The sequence below is a fragment of the Poromitra crassiceps genome (assembly GCF_964638095.1).
Source record: "Poromitra crassiceps genome assembly, chromosome: 19".
Taxonomy (NCBI): domain Eukaryota; kingdom Metazoa; phylum Chordata; class Actinopteri; order Beryciformes; family Melamphaidae; genus Poromitra; species Poromitra crassiceps.
The window spans coordinates 26,952,910-26,967,909 of NC_139646.1; the positions used below are offsets into that span (position 1 = coordinate 26,952,910).

The following is a 15,000-nucleotide window of genomic DNA, read 5'->3' on the forward strand; positions in this document are numbered from 1 at the left end:
ACATGGAGGTGACTTGACTCCGTCTGTGGAGCAGGAGTTCACTGTTAAATCCAACTGTGTCCTGGATCCAGCTGAACCAACCACTGAATGTGCAGCTTCTGCTTTGCAGTCTGATGTTGTAGAAAATGCCCTGACCCCAAAGGTGGACGGCCCTTCTGCATCTCCAAAAACAACCTTTAACCACAACATTATGGATAAGGAACAAATTGAGTTGGAAAATAAACCCAAGCCTGTCACTGAAAGAGCCGAGTTAGTTATGACTTCGGACAACTTGGCTCCAAATGATGAAGCAGCCGATGGCATTGTGGACTGTGTCCCACCTCCAGCTGAGCCAACCACTGAATCTGCAGCTTCTGCTTTGCAGGGTGATGTTGTGGTTGGACGTACCACCCAGGCCTCTGGTACCACCCAGGTACACAAAAGCCAGGCAGTCATCCTCAGCCAGCAGCCTCATGTTCTGGAACAGGACATCAGACAGGAGGCTGTGTTCACAGCAAATGAGCTGAAGGAAACTCTGGAAAGGGAAAAGGAGCAGAACAAGAAAGTCCTGGAGGAGTGCTTGTCCGGTCTTCTCAAGGTCCCTGAGCTTCCTCCAAGCAATTTGGCCACAAACTGTGTCCCAGCTCCAGCAGACCCAACCACTGAATGTGCAGCTTCTGCTTTGCAGGCTGATGATGTTGTTCTTGAAAATGACTTTACCCCAAAGGTGGACAGCTGCTCTGCACCTCCAAAAACAACCATTATCACAATTATTATTAGCATGGTTGGGCGTACCACCCAGGTACACAAAAGCCAGTCAATCATCTTCAACCAGCAGCCTCAGGTTCTGGAGCAGGACATCAGGCAGGTTGTCCTCACAACAAATGAGCTGAAGGAAAGTCTGGAAAGGGAGAAGGAGAACAAGAAAGCCCTGCAGGAGTGCTTGGATGAATGGTCCTCGTGTAACCCTAAGGCCTCCTGCCCCACCCAGGTCTACCATGCCTCAGACGACTCCCAGACCTCTGTCCAAAGGAACATGCATGGCACGGTACCACGCCACTGCCAGAACGTCAAAACAGCCCTGGCTGAAAATGTAGAGTTTCCTTCTCTACATGGAGGTGACTTGGCTCCGTCTGCAGAACAGGAGGCTACTATGGAGTTCATTGTGAAATCCAACTGTGTCCTGGATCCAGCTGAACCAATCATTGAAAGTGCAGCTTCTGCTTTGCAGGCTGGTGTTGTGGTTGAAAATGACTTGACCAGAACGGTGGACGGCCTTTCTGCACCTCGAAAAACAACCATTAACGACAACATTATAGATAAGGAACTCAAGTTGGAAAATAAACCCAGGGCTGTCATTGAAAGAATCAAGTCAGTTATGGCTTCGGACAAATTGGGTCCAAATGATGAGATGGCAGATGTCACTGTGGACTGCAGTGTGTCTGATACCCCAGACCTTCCTCCAAGCACAAACTATGTCCCAGCTCCAGCTGATCCAACCACTGAATGTACAGCTTCTGCTTTGCAAGCTGATGTTGTGGTTGAAAATGACTTGACTCCAAAGGTGGACAGCCCCTCTGCACCTAAAAAAACAACCATTAATGACAACATAATTGATAAGGAACTCGTTGAGTTGGACATCAAAGCCGTCATTGAAAGAGCCGAGTCAATTATGGCATCGGACAACTTGTCTCCAAATGATGAGGTGGCAGATACCACTGTGGACTGCAGTGTGTCTGAGAGCCCTGACCTGCCTCCAAGCAACTTGGCCACAAACTGTGTCCCAGCTCCAGGTGACCCAACCACTGAATGTGCAGCTTCTGCTTTGTGGCCTGATGATGTGGTTGTGCATCCTACCCAGGGACACAAAAGCCAGGCAGTCATCCTCAGTCAGCAGCCTCAGGTTCTGGAACAGGACATCAGGCAGGAGGCTGTCTTCACAGCGAATGAGCTGAAGAAAACTCTGGAAAGGGAAAAGGAGAAGAGCAAGAAAGCCCTGCAGGAGTGCTTGGCCTCCCAGGTGACTCAGCAGGAGCCAAGCGAGGAAGAACTCGCCGTCACGGCTGCTCTGAAAAAGGTTGGGCAGAAGCTGGAGAAGCACCATCTCCAGTGGCAGGAGAGTGTGCAAGAACACTTCTTGATGGATAAGATTGAAATTCTTGATGCGCAGCTCGAGCCAGAGAAGCCGAAGAAACGCAGCTGGCTGAGAAGACTTATTGACGCCCGGACTCCGGCCCGCAAAGACAAATAGAAGAAGAAAAAAGTCCAGTGTATGCAGTCCAGAAAAAGGAAAAAGTCCAGTTCCAACTCGAGGGCACTCGGGAGAGTGCATACCTCTGCCAACCTTTCTACAGTTTTGTGGTCGAGTTCATTTGGAAGTTAGGTGCCTTTTTGTGATTGGCCATGGCCATCGTCATGCCCCTTTACGCCAGTGGGTGTGGAAACTCAATCAGTTCTAAGTAGGTAGGCCCATGGCCTAACCTCGCGTCACCAGGCTCTCTCAGAGGGGAGAGCCTGGTATGCGTTACTACAGGCAGGAAGACAGAAGAAGACCCGCCCCCGTCTTCCGGTGGCCTGTGCTGCAGTGTTTTCATTCCCCCACAGAAATGCAACAGTAGGCAGTTGCTACGAGTTAGAGAAAAAATAAGAAGCATGGACATACCAAACGAAGCGTTTGTTTTTAGCTAATGCTAGTTACTCGCGTTGCCCGTGTTTTCTAAACGGAATGCAAGAATTGAGCGGAATATTTTTCCTGGAGCACAGCACGGCCTTCCGCCCATAGCTGGAAGACTCGGAGCGAGGTTTTTCCATGCAGGCTAGTGTTTGTGTGGAAGTTAAGCGCCTTTTTGTGCTTGGCCATGGCCAGTGCCACACCCCCTTTTGGACAGTGGGCGTGGAAAGTTAATCCCTTCATTCTTCGCCCATGACCACCCTTTCTACAAAGTTTTGTGGTGGTACGTGGATCCGTTTGGAAGCTAGGCACCTCACATTGCCATGCCCCCTTTTGGTCAGTCGCCGTGGAAAGTTAGGCGTTCTAAGTTGGCCAATGACCAACCTTTCTACCAGGTTTTGTGGTGTTATGTGAAGCCGTGTGGAAGTTAAGCACCTTTTTGTGATTGGCCATGACCATTGCCACACCCCCTTTTTTGGCTAGTGGGTGTGGAAAGTTAATCAGTATTTGGCCCATGACCAACCTTCCTACAAAGTGTGGTGTTACGTGCATCTGTTTGGAGGCTAGGTGCCTTTTTGTGATTGGACACGCCTATTGCCATCCCCCCTTTTGGTCAGTCAGCACGTAAAAAGTTAGGCAGTTCTAAGGATGCATCTTCGTTACCACATTTGCTAGAACATCACAGTTAAAGCCTTCCCAGTCTACACATAGAGCAGGCTCCGTCCATTAGCTCCTGTGAGACGCATGCTACACCTACACTGGGCATGTGTGTGTCTCAATGTGTAGTACTGGAGTACATATCGAGAGGGCAGCAACTACGCCTACGTCCAAGGCAAAAAAGAAGGTGATGGCCCACAACGCTTGAATGACGGCTTGCGTTCTTTACTGCAGGGAACGCTGTGCCACCTTAATGCTCTGAATCACACACAAATAACAAGCCAAGATCAGAATTTGGTTGTCCATGTTGAAACGCTTCTTCTCTCAACCCGCGCGTTGTAAACAGTGTGTCAAGGTGCATACCGCACCCTGCTGTACAAGTAGGTTACTTGCATCGTTTCAAAACTCCGGTCTCCACATGTCCACATTCCCATTCGAACACAGATTTTGATGACGAAGACGGGCTCGGCCTCTGCAGACCGGACGGAGTCTTTGTGTTTGACGCTCAAAACAATAGAGGTAGTGTGGACAATAGATGCGAACGAAGTGCAGATCCCTAAAAAGTGGCCTAATGTAGACATAGCCTTAAGTTGGCCCATGACCACCATTTTGTGGTGATACTTGAATCCGTGCGGAAGTCATGGCCAGTGCCACAGCCTCTTTTGTCTAGTGGGTGTGGAAAGTTAATTAGTCCGTCCATGAACAATCTTTATACAAAGTTCTGTGCTGTTATGTGAATTCCGTTTGGAAGTTAAGAACCTTTTTGTCCCTCGTGGAACTCTCAGATCACTTACAGACTCATTTTTCCATTTTCACATAGCTGACCATCTTGTTTCCATGAACTCATGAACATTTAAAGACTCAAATTTCTTTTTTGGACTCTTCACTTTTCAACTTTCTTTTTCTTTCTGTAAATTTCATTTCTGTATGTGAAACTCTGTCAAATGTTTATATAAGCCCGGCATCTATTGCATCTCGGCCTATCCCAGACGTGGGTCCCCAACTGGGGTCCATAGTTGGACCCCTACAGTGCATCGGCCCTCACGAGGCTCCTCCTCAGCCAGTCATCGAGGCAATCCTGGGGATATAAATCCATGGGTGGAAAGGTCTTGCATTCACTGGGGGTGGAGGGAGGTTCCGGTGTGTCTCGCATCTTATGGGTGTGGGGGTGGGGGGGCATCGGTGCTCTCCTTCATTGGTTGAGGGATGCCGGTAGGTCAGAATAGTTTAGGTTAGGCCATAGATTAGCTACAGCCTAACTGTAGGCTGTAGATTAGCTAGACCGGAGGATTCCAAAGTCTGAGACCATGGGCCTCCTTCCTCTCAGTTAAGCATGGACAAGCTCCATAGAAAAGCTGACTTCATTCTTATTCAAATTACTAAAATAACTCAAACTGAAATAACTCAAATAAATCACTCCCACTCATTGAGCCTCCCCCTGAAATTGTTCTGAGCCACCTCCCACTTTGGAAACCGCTAAGCTGGACCATTTGATCGTTATATTGTTCAGGCTAAGATTAGATTAGCTTAGAGTAGGTCAGGACAGGGCAGGGCAGACTAGGCTGTAGAGTAGTTAGATTCCTTGTGTGCTAGTTAGTTCCGGTTAATGGCTAGAGTAGTCAGATGGTCTGAGCTGTTGCTCGTTTGGCCTGGCCGCTCCGCTGCTGGTGCTGGAGGGCCAGGCGGATTGAGTACTGTAGCTGCTGTATGCCCTATAGGGGCTGGGCGATAAATGTCAGACTAATCATTTGTTTATTCAGTGGCATCATATCGCCTGGTAATTATAATACATGATAACGTGATTGCAAAATTTTACTTTGCTTATACGAACAATATTGTGATATACATTAGTATGTTTCAAAAGCGGAAAACAGAAAAAAGTCATCCGTTCAACCTGGCTCTCTAAATCTAATATAATTGGGCGAAAGTTGGCATGGCCCACGATTGCTCAACTGCGCATGTTGATAGTGACAAAAGAGTTCCCATTGATTACAATGGTGTCCAACTCACCCCTTTGCAGATGGATACGGCCTCTTTGGACATGGACTTGGGGTAGGACACGTTGTGCTCCATGATGGACTGGAACAGCTCGTCCTCGTCCTCTCCATCAAACGGAGGCTGAGGGTGGAAGGAGAGTAGGGGCGATTATCAGTGCTTCAATGGGACATCAACGTGGGGTCCAGGGCCCACCAAGGGTGGGGTTCCAGGGGGTCCCCAGCAAAAAGGGGAATCATTTATTTCATCCGTACGTACATTCATCCGTAAGTAACACAATGACAGAAGGTATCACTTTTTTGGTTGGGCCTGCGCCTGTGAGGAGCAGGCCTCAGTGCCATTGAGTTAAAGACCGTTAATATCAGGTTTTCATCTTCTTTTCCTCCGTCCCTCCGTAACTTTCAACCACATCAAACACCATCAAAACAAGAAGGAAAGTCTGCCTTCTGCTTGATCTAATTGACTGCCTGGCCCTTGATTTGATTGACTGCCTGGCCCTTGATCTAATTGACTGCCTGGCCCTTGATTTGATTGACTGCCTGGCCCTTGATTTGATTGACTGCCTGGCCCTTGATTTGATTGACTGCCTGGCCCTTGATTTGATTAACTGCTTGGCCCTTGATTCGATTGACTGACCCTTGATTCAATTGAATGCCTGGCCCTTTATTGGCGAGCAGCACGACTCCCTAAAATGAATTATTCTTAATTTCCACTCCACTGGCCCCTTTGGCTAGAGACAGCCTGTCTGCGTCATGTGCCCCCTTTACCTGATCTCATATGAGAGAGAGAGAGAGTGTGTGTGTGTGTGTGTGTGTGTGTGTGTGTGTGTGCAGCACTCACCTGTCCTGCCAGCATTTCGTAGAGCAGCACTCCATAGGCCCACCAGTCTACAGAGCGCCCATATGGCTGATATGCAATGATCTGTGGAGGGAGGGAGATGAACAGGTGAGACTAATAACTAACTAAGTCTCTATATCAGTCATTCCCAAATTGTGGGCCGTGGCCCCCTGGTGGGCTGTGGAGGCACTGCAGGTGGGCCGCGAGGTGGTCTGTCAACACTCCCGATTTCTGCGGGCAATCAAATGGCTGTAGCGGGCTCATTTTTAAAGCTAGAGTGGAGATCCTGACATCATATGAAACTAGAAGATCTAAGACATCTATTGGTACCAACCATGTCATGCTACCTTGTCAGGAAGGGGTTAATAGATTGTGGATTTTTTTTTCAGTTGTTGCTGAGAAGCACAGTTTGCCTCAACAAATATTTCTGATGAGTAAGGGGGGAGAACATGTTGGCAATCTGAGTATTTGACTACTTCTTTTGCCTCGATTCATAATTTGTTATATGCCTAAATTCAATCTGATGTGCTGATCAGAGTTGTGATGAAAGGTTTTGGTTTGGGCCCCGGGAAGATTTTCACATTTCAAAGTGGTCCGCGTCATTCTTAAGTTTGGGAACCCTCTGCTTTATATGGCTGATATGCAAATTATGTGTGGAGGGGGGGGGGGGGGGGGGACAGGTGAGAATAATAACTACCTGTAACTAAGTCTCTAACCGAGAATAGGACTTCAAATGCTGGGGATGTATTGACTGATCTGGTATCAGGCATGATCATACATAACATGGTTAACCCACTCAGAAGCAGCAACATTTACCTTCCGACTAAACTAGACCACAGCACACGTGTGCACATAGACCTTCAGGTTAAATATGAAATTAATCACGCATTCTATCAATATTTCAGCACATTATTCAGGTTTCTCCACTTATCTTCTACATACTGCCGCTCTGCTAACGAGATCCAGATCCAGACCATTCTGAATATGTTCTGCACATTCATAATGTAAACACTACTCTGGTACTTACTCTGGGCTTAAGTCCCATGTTATTCCCAGTGAGTTCGTTTACTATTTGTGAAGATGAGCAGGTCTCCTCCAAGGGCAGAAGACAGAGAAGATGAAGACTGTAAGATGTGATCACCTCTTATTCTGAAATAACCCTTGAGAAGACAATGTAGTCTGCTGCTTTAAATGTGCCCTCCAGTCAGTTGTCCTACCTGTATAACCGTTGGTGTTGTATGAAAACATTGTAATATTTGTAGAGTCTCACGTCGTCTGATTTGCACCAAAGAACTTACATTGATAAGAACTGAAGGATAATAGTTTGTTCCACTGCAACATATCATGGCTGCAGCGCTGTTGTCAAAAAATAACTGCTTCATCTCTTGCTTTCTATATACTCTTTGTCTGCGCTATAGTGGAAGTGACCGGAAACAGTATGGTCGCCCTGTACCTCCGTAAAAACATTCATTTAGAAGCCACAATATTGCTATATTATCAACAAACCGGCCAACAGATTTCAAAGCTGATGGATATAATGGAAAGAGTGTGACTGGAATTGGTCATTCAGTGGCGTTTTGAGCCTGGCATATACTGTAGCTAACGAACGTAGCTAACAGCTTAACAGCTAGCCCTACGCCAGCAGCTAATGCTAGCTATTTATATCAGTATTACTTATTATTATATCAGTCATGACCTGACGTATGACTATATAGTCATATGTCATCACCTGTTTTTAGCAACAACTTACATGACTTTGACTTTGAGCACAAAATTAGGTTATTTATAAAAAAATAAATACTGGCGAACAGAACAGTTAATCAACAGGAGGTCATCAGGAACATGAAATATCTTAAAAATGACAAAACACAGCAGGAGGAATGTGAAATTCAATATATTGTGATACAAACGTGATGATTGGTAAAGCCCACTGGAGCCATGGGGGGCTCCATACCACGCACGCACACATACATACATGTGCACACGCACGCACGCACACTCACACACACACACACACACACACACACACACACACACACACAGGGCGGTGTGTGACCAATAGAGGTGCCATTCTCCCTGTTACAAGTCACTGTACCATCTTCAAAAAGTTACTGATTGGGGCTAGAGTCTTAATACTCTAATAATAATAATAATACTACATGCACTTGTATACTCTGAATACTAATTACACTATGGAAGTTGTTCAAATCTGTATCTCCCAGGAAAGAAAGATGGTGGCCAAGTCACCGATGATGTCATACGTGCGCAGGTCGCTGATAAAATGACTGATGATGTCACAGCCAGTGATGAGGTCATAAATCGCCGATGATGTCATAGTTCTAGACAGCTTGGCCTGGTGGGCAGGTCACTATTATAGTGATGTCATAAATCACTAATGATGTCACAGTGATGAGGTCATAAATCACAGATGATGTCATACAGTTCTAGACGACTCTGCCTGGTATCACCGATGATGTCATAAATCACTAATGATGTGACATACAGTGATGAGGCCTGCTGGGCACGCTAGCCACTACTATAGTGATGCTATATATCACCGATGATGTCATAATGATGTTATAATGTGGGGGGCCTATGAAAGACATCACTGAATATGTCACTATTGACATTGTGACATCATCAGTGATGTCATGAATCCTTCCCTGCTGAGGCTATAAGTATAGGACCGGACTGCACTCAATTAGTTATGGCTTTGGACAACTTGGCTCCAAATCATGAGGCGGCAGATGCCACTGTGGACTGCAGTGTGTCTGATAGCCCTGACCTTCCTCCAAGCAACTTGGCCACAAACTGTGTCCCAGCTCCAGGTGACCCAACCACTGAAGAATGTGCCGCTTCTGCTTTGCAGGGTGATGTTGAATGGACCCCAAAGGTGGACGGCCCCTCTGCGTCTCCAAAAACAACCATTATGACCATTATTATTACCATGGTTGGACGTACCACCCAGGCCTCCGGTACCCAGGGAGACAAAAGCCAGGCAGTCATCCTCAGCCAGCAGCCTCAGGTTCTGGAACAGGACATCAGGCAGGAGGCTGTCTTCACAGCGAATGAGCTGAAGGAAACTCTGGAAAGGGAGAAGGAGAAGAACAAGAAAGCCCTGAAGGAGGGCTTGGCCTCCCAGCTGGCTCAGCAGGAGCGAAGCGAGGAAGAAATGGCCTACACAGCTGCTCTGAAGGAGGCTAATCAGAAGTTGAACTTCTTCCCGATGCTTATACTGAGCAAGGACTCTGTCAGGAGGGTCCTCAAGGGGGCCCTCTCACAGGAGGATGACCACCGATACAGCTGCCGCGAAGGACGCAAGCTAGTCTGGAGGCGGCTGATCAATTTGATAAACAAGGTTAAGGTCACCAATCCACACCTGATGTTTACGGACAACTCAAAAGAGGCCACACTGCATCTCAATGTTGAGACTGCACTCTGGATGTTGACCACTGACTACATGACAATAACAGAGATGCTGGAATACGCACATCCATCTAACATTGGAACAGAACATTGGGATAGATTGTTCATTACCGTACCTTCCTGTGAACCACAGAAATCCTGTCCCACCCAGGCCTCGCGTACCCCAAAGGCCTCCCGTACCACCCATGTCTTCCGTACCTCAGATGACTCCCAGATCTCTGTCCAAAGGAACATGCATGGCATGGTACCAGGACAATGCCAGAACATCGAAAGAGCCCTGGCTGAAAATGTGGAGGTTCCTTCTGTGGAACAGGAGGCTACTATGGAGTTCAGTGTGAAATCCAACTGTGTCATGGCTCCAGTTGAACCAACCACTGAATGTGCAGCTTCTGCTTTGCAGGGTGATGTTGTGGTTGGGCGTACCACCCAGGTACACAAAAGCCAGGCAGTCATCTGCAGCCAGCAGCCTCAGGTTCTGGAGCAGGACATCAGGCAGGAAGCTGTCTTCACTGCAAATGAGATGAAGGAAACTCTGGAAAGGGTGGATGGACCCTCTGCCACTCCAAAAACAAGCATTAATGGCAAATTTATAGATAAGGTACTCATTGGGTTCGAAAATAAACCCAGAGCTGTCATTGAAAGAGTAAAGTCAGTTATGGCTTCGGACAACTTGGCCCAAAATCATGAGGTGGCAGATACCACTGTGGACTGCAGTGTTTCTGATACCCCTGACCTTCCCCCAAGCAACTTGGCCACACTCTGTGTCCCAGCTCCAACTGACCCAACCACTGAATGTCCAGCTTCTGCTTTGTGGCCTGTTGTGCATCCGACCCGCGGACACAAAAGCCAGGCAGTCATCCTCAGCCAGCAGCCTTGGGTTCTGGAACAGGACATCAGAAGGGAGGCTGTCTTCACCGCAAATGAGATGAAGGAAACTCTGGAAAGGGAGAAGCAGAAGACCAAGAAAGTCCTGCACGAGTGCTTGGCTGCTGTGAAGAAGGCTGAGCAGAAGCTGGAAAAACACTGTCTCCAGTGGCAGGAGGACAAGGCTGATCTCCTCAAGGCCCTTGACCTTCCTCCAAGCAACTTGGCCAAAAACTGTGTCCCAGGTTCAGCTGACCCAGCCACTGAATGTGCAGCTTCTGCTTTGCAGGCTGATGTGGCTGAAAATGACTCGACCCCAAAGGTGGACGGACCCTCTACACCTCCAAAAATAACCAACATTATGGATCTGGAACTCGTTGAGTTGAAAAATAAACTCATCGCTAAGGAACTTGTTGAGTTGAAAAATAAAGTCAGGGCTGTCCAAAGGAACATGCGTGCGACGGTTCCACGCCAACGCCAAAACGTCGAAACAGCCCTGACTACTATGGAGTCACACACTAAGTGTGTCCTGGCTCTAACTGAAATAACCACTAAATGCGCAGCTTCTGCTTTGCAGGCTGAAGTGGCTGAAAATTACTTGACCACAAAGGTAGACGGCCCTTCCACATCTCCAAAAATAACCATTAATGACAACATTATGGATAAGGAACTCGTTGAGTTGAAAAATAAACTCAGGGCTGTCATTGAAAGAGTCGAGTCAGTTGTGGCTTCGGACAACTTGGCTCCAAAGCATGTGTCTGACAAGCATGACCTTCCAAGCAACTTGGCCACAAACTGTGTCCCAGCTCCAGCTGACTCAACCACTGAATATGCAGCTTCTGCTTTGCAGGGTGATGTTGAGGTTGGACGTACCAGCCAGGCCTCCGGTAGCACCCAGGTACACAAAAGCCATGGAGTCATCCTCAGCCAGCAGCCTCAGGTTCTGGAACAGGACATCAGGCTCCAGGAGGCTGTCTTCACAGCAAATGAGCTGAAGGAAAGGGAGAAGGAGAAGAACAAGAAAGCCCTGCAGGAGTGGTTTGCCTTCCAGCTGGCTCAGCAGGAGCCAAGCAAGGACGAAATTTACTACACGGCTGCTCTGAATGAGGCTGATCAGAAGCTGAACTTCTTCCAGATGCTTATACTGAGCAAGGACTCCATCAGAAGAGTCCTCAAGGGGGCCCAATCACAGGAGGATGACCACCGATTGCCGAGGCTAGTCTTGACGCTGATAAACAAGGTTAAGGTCACTAATCCACACCTGATCTTTACGGACAACTCCAAAGAGGCCACGCTGCATCTCAACGTTGATAATGCACTCTGGATGTTGTCCACTGACTACATGACAATAACAGAGATGCTGGAATACGCACATCCATCGAACATTGGAACGGAACATTGGGATAGATTGTTCATTACTGTACCTTCTTGTGATCCACAGAAATCCTGTCCCTCCCGTACCACCCGGGTCTTCCGTACCTCAGATGACTCCCAGACCTCTGTCCAAATGAACATGCATGGCATGATACCATGCCAACGCCAGAACATCGAAACAGCCCTGGCTGAAAATGTGGGGGTTCCCTCTCCACATGGATGTGACTTGGCTCCATCTATGGAACAGGAGGCTACTATGGAGTTCAGTGTCAAATCCAAGTGTGTCCTGGCTCCAGCTGAACCAACCACTGAATGTGCAGCTTCTGCTTTGCAGGCTGATGTGGTTGAAAATGACTTGACCACAAAGGTGGACGGCCCATCTGCATCTCCAAAAACAACCATTATCACCATTATTATTACCATGCAGGGCCTGGAGGTGAAGGAGAGAGAGAGTGGGACAAAAGTAAATGCTTCTTGATGGAGAAGGTGGAAGATCGGGAGAGGGACTTAGGATGAGCAGCTCAAGCCAGAGAACCCCAAGAAGCGCAGCTGGCTGAGAACAATCATCGACGCCTGGACTCCGGCTTGCAAAGACAAAAGGAAGACAGAAGAGGAAGAAGGTACATGGACACAATCCATAAACTGAGCATGCAAACTTGCCTCGTTCCAGACCTTTGAATCTGCCCACTTCTGGTCTAGCATCATCATATGAAAAAGCCTTTTCTCCGGTTTTAACAGTGACTCACCAATCAGCAACAAGGGGGACTAACGATTGGCCAATCAGCATCAATAAACAGCCCAATGGGTGGGAATTTCCTGATTTTAGGGGTGTGGCCATCTGGCCTTCGGCGTCGCAATTTTTTTTAGGGCACAAGGCCACATGCCAGGGCACAAAGGCAATTTGCTCTATTGACATCGTGAAGGATTTTCCTTCACGATCCTGTATAGGGTTAGGCTACATTAAACTGAGATCACTGACGCTGGCTGGTAGTGAGTGCCCTTAGGGATGTCAGGGCATCAGATCAGATCACATCGTGAAGGATTTTTCTGAAATGTCTGTTAAAATGCGCCAATGACACAGCCGATTCCTGTATAGGGCACGCTACATTAAACTGAGACCAGGGAACTCGCGATATCATGGCCAGAGGGAGGGGCAACGGAGTCCATGGCCTCCATGTAATTCCCATCCTGAGGAGTAACGTTAATGACAATAGCTGTGTCCGCTGCCTGGAAGGCATTTTTTTCGGAGGGGAGATTTTTGCCAGGCAGCTGGCTACCGGCCTACATCTGGCTCTGTCGACGAAGGCTGACTCACTCACAACCCTGAGGAAAAAGACATCACTCTTGCTCTCGTTACATAACTGATTTCATCACTCACTGATGACATCACTGGGGGAGGGGTGGGGGTGGGGGGGTTCATCATGACCTTCTGCTGACTTGTGCGTTTGACTTACTGAGGAGAGAAACAGCCCTTGAGAAAAAGCTGTTCAAGCGGTGTGTGGTCTTGGTTTTGATGGCACAGACCCTGGCGTCCTCACGTTCTGTCAGTTTCTCTGCTGTGCGCACGAACCGCTGCAATCTGCCCTTTGCAAGGGTGGATACGGAGCCAAACCACACCGATAGATGAAGAGAGAATGCTTTCAGTTCTATAGAACTGGGTCAGGACCGGATGGGACACGTCGTCTTAGGAAGAACATCCTACTGTGGACCCTTTTGACAATGGAAGAGGTGTTCATCTCCCATTTGAGGTTGTTGGTGATGGTGGTACCGAGGAACTTGAATGACTCCACCTTTTAACAGCCGTATTGTTAATTGACAAGGGTGCGTGTGGGGAAGGGGATTTCCTGAAGTCAATCTTTCAACTGTTTTAAGTGGGTTGAGCTCCAGGCTCGTCGTCCTTGGTTAAGGCCCACCACGGTGGTGTCGTGCGTATACTTAATCAACGTGATGGCAGGCTTTCAGGAGAGGCAGTTGCTGGTATCCAGCAGGAAGAAAGCACACATCCTTGAGGTGACCCTATGTTGGTGACGGGGGGATCAGACAGGTGGGGACCCAGCTGCACAAACACAATCCATCAACTGAGCATGCAAACACACACTACTGATGATGTCATACCCACTGATGATGTCATGGCCCACAATCATTGAGTGGGTCAGTTGTGACTGATGATGTCCCACTGAACATGTCAGAAAGGTACAAAAAGGCATGCACATCCAGCTGATGTCTGAGGAAGGGCTTTGCCCCGAAACATCACACTTGTGGTAAAAACCCTTGGGAGCAAAGGTCAAGTCCCACTGATTGTCACACACCTGAGTTTGCAGAATTTGTTCTCCGCATTTGACCCATCCCCTGGGGGAGTGGTGAGCGGCAGCAGTGCCGCGCTCGGGAATCATTTGGTGATCTAACCCCCCAATTCCAACCCCTTTGATGCTGAGTGCCAAGCAGGGAGGCAAATGGGTCCCATTTTATAGTTTTTCTTATGACTCGGCCGGGGATCGAACTCACAACCTCCCAGTCTCAGGGCGGACACTCAAACCACAAGGCCACTGAGCTGGTGGAGCTTATGTTCTCCCAACTGGAGTAACTCATGTAAAAGGTCTGGTGATTGGTTAGGGAAAATGGAATTCGCCTGGGAGGTTCCCCTCAGAAGTGTTGTTAAACAGAGTGCAATCTCAGACTAGAAGGTGGAAATGAGTTGACAATTCAGTCATCAGGCTACATACGCCAGCGACTGATGATTTCATACCCACTGATGATCTCGCCCCACAATTGTCGAGTGGTGGCCAGAGCAATGATGTCACAATGTCTATGACATCACTGATGATGCCACAATGTCTATGACATCATCAGTGGGTATGACATCAGCAGTCACCACTGGACGATGATGGTGTTTACTATTCGGGCAACGTTCAATAGAGCGGCAGGGGAATGACCCAGGACTCTCCGCTTATCATCATTCCATCCATCCCCCATTTTAGACAATAACTTTCTCCACCTCAAACATCTCAAAAACTAAAGAACTGCTCTTCAGCCCCCCCAAAGCACCGGGCCATCTGCCCAGTCTCACCAGCAAAGGAGAGAAGGTAGAGGTGGTGGGCTCTTTCAAATACCTTGGCCTCACACTTGACAATAACCTCAGTTTTAATCAGCACACCATGGACACTTACAAGCGTTGCCAACAGAAACTAACAGCCAGC

General features: G+C 48.0%; 1 protein-coding gene across 1 annotated transcript in view; it reads right to left on the reverse strand.

The window, feature by feature from the left end:
• LOC310794218 (protein kinase C alpha type) overlaps positions 1-15,000 on the reverse strand; it is a gene marked incomplete at its 5' end in the record, with an annotated part of 230,878 nt that overhangs the window by 14,122 nt on the left and 201,756 nt on the right. The window contains 2 exons of the mRNA XM_083656168.1: positions 5,318-5,425; positions 6,143-6,223. Of these exons, the coding sequence (XP_083512294.1) occupies positions 5,318-5,425; positions 6,143-6,223 (189 nt within the window). The remainder of the gene's footprint in view (positions 1-5,317; positions 5,426-6,142; positions 6,224-15,000) is intronic.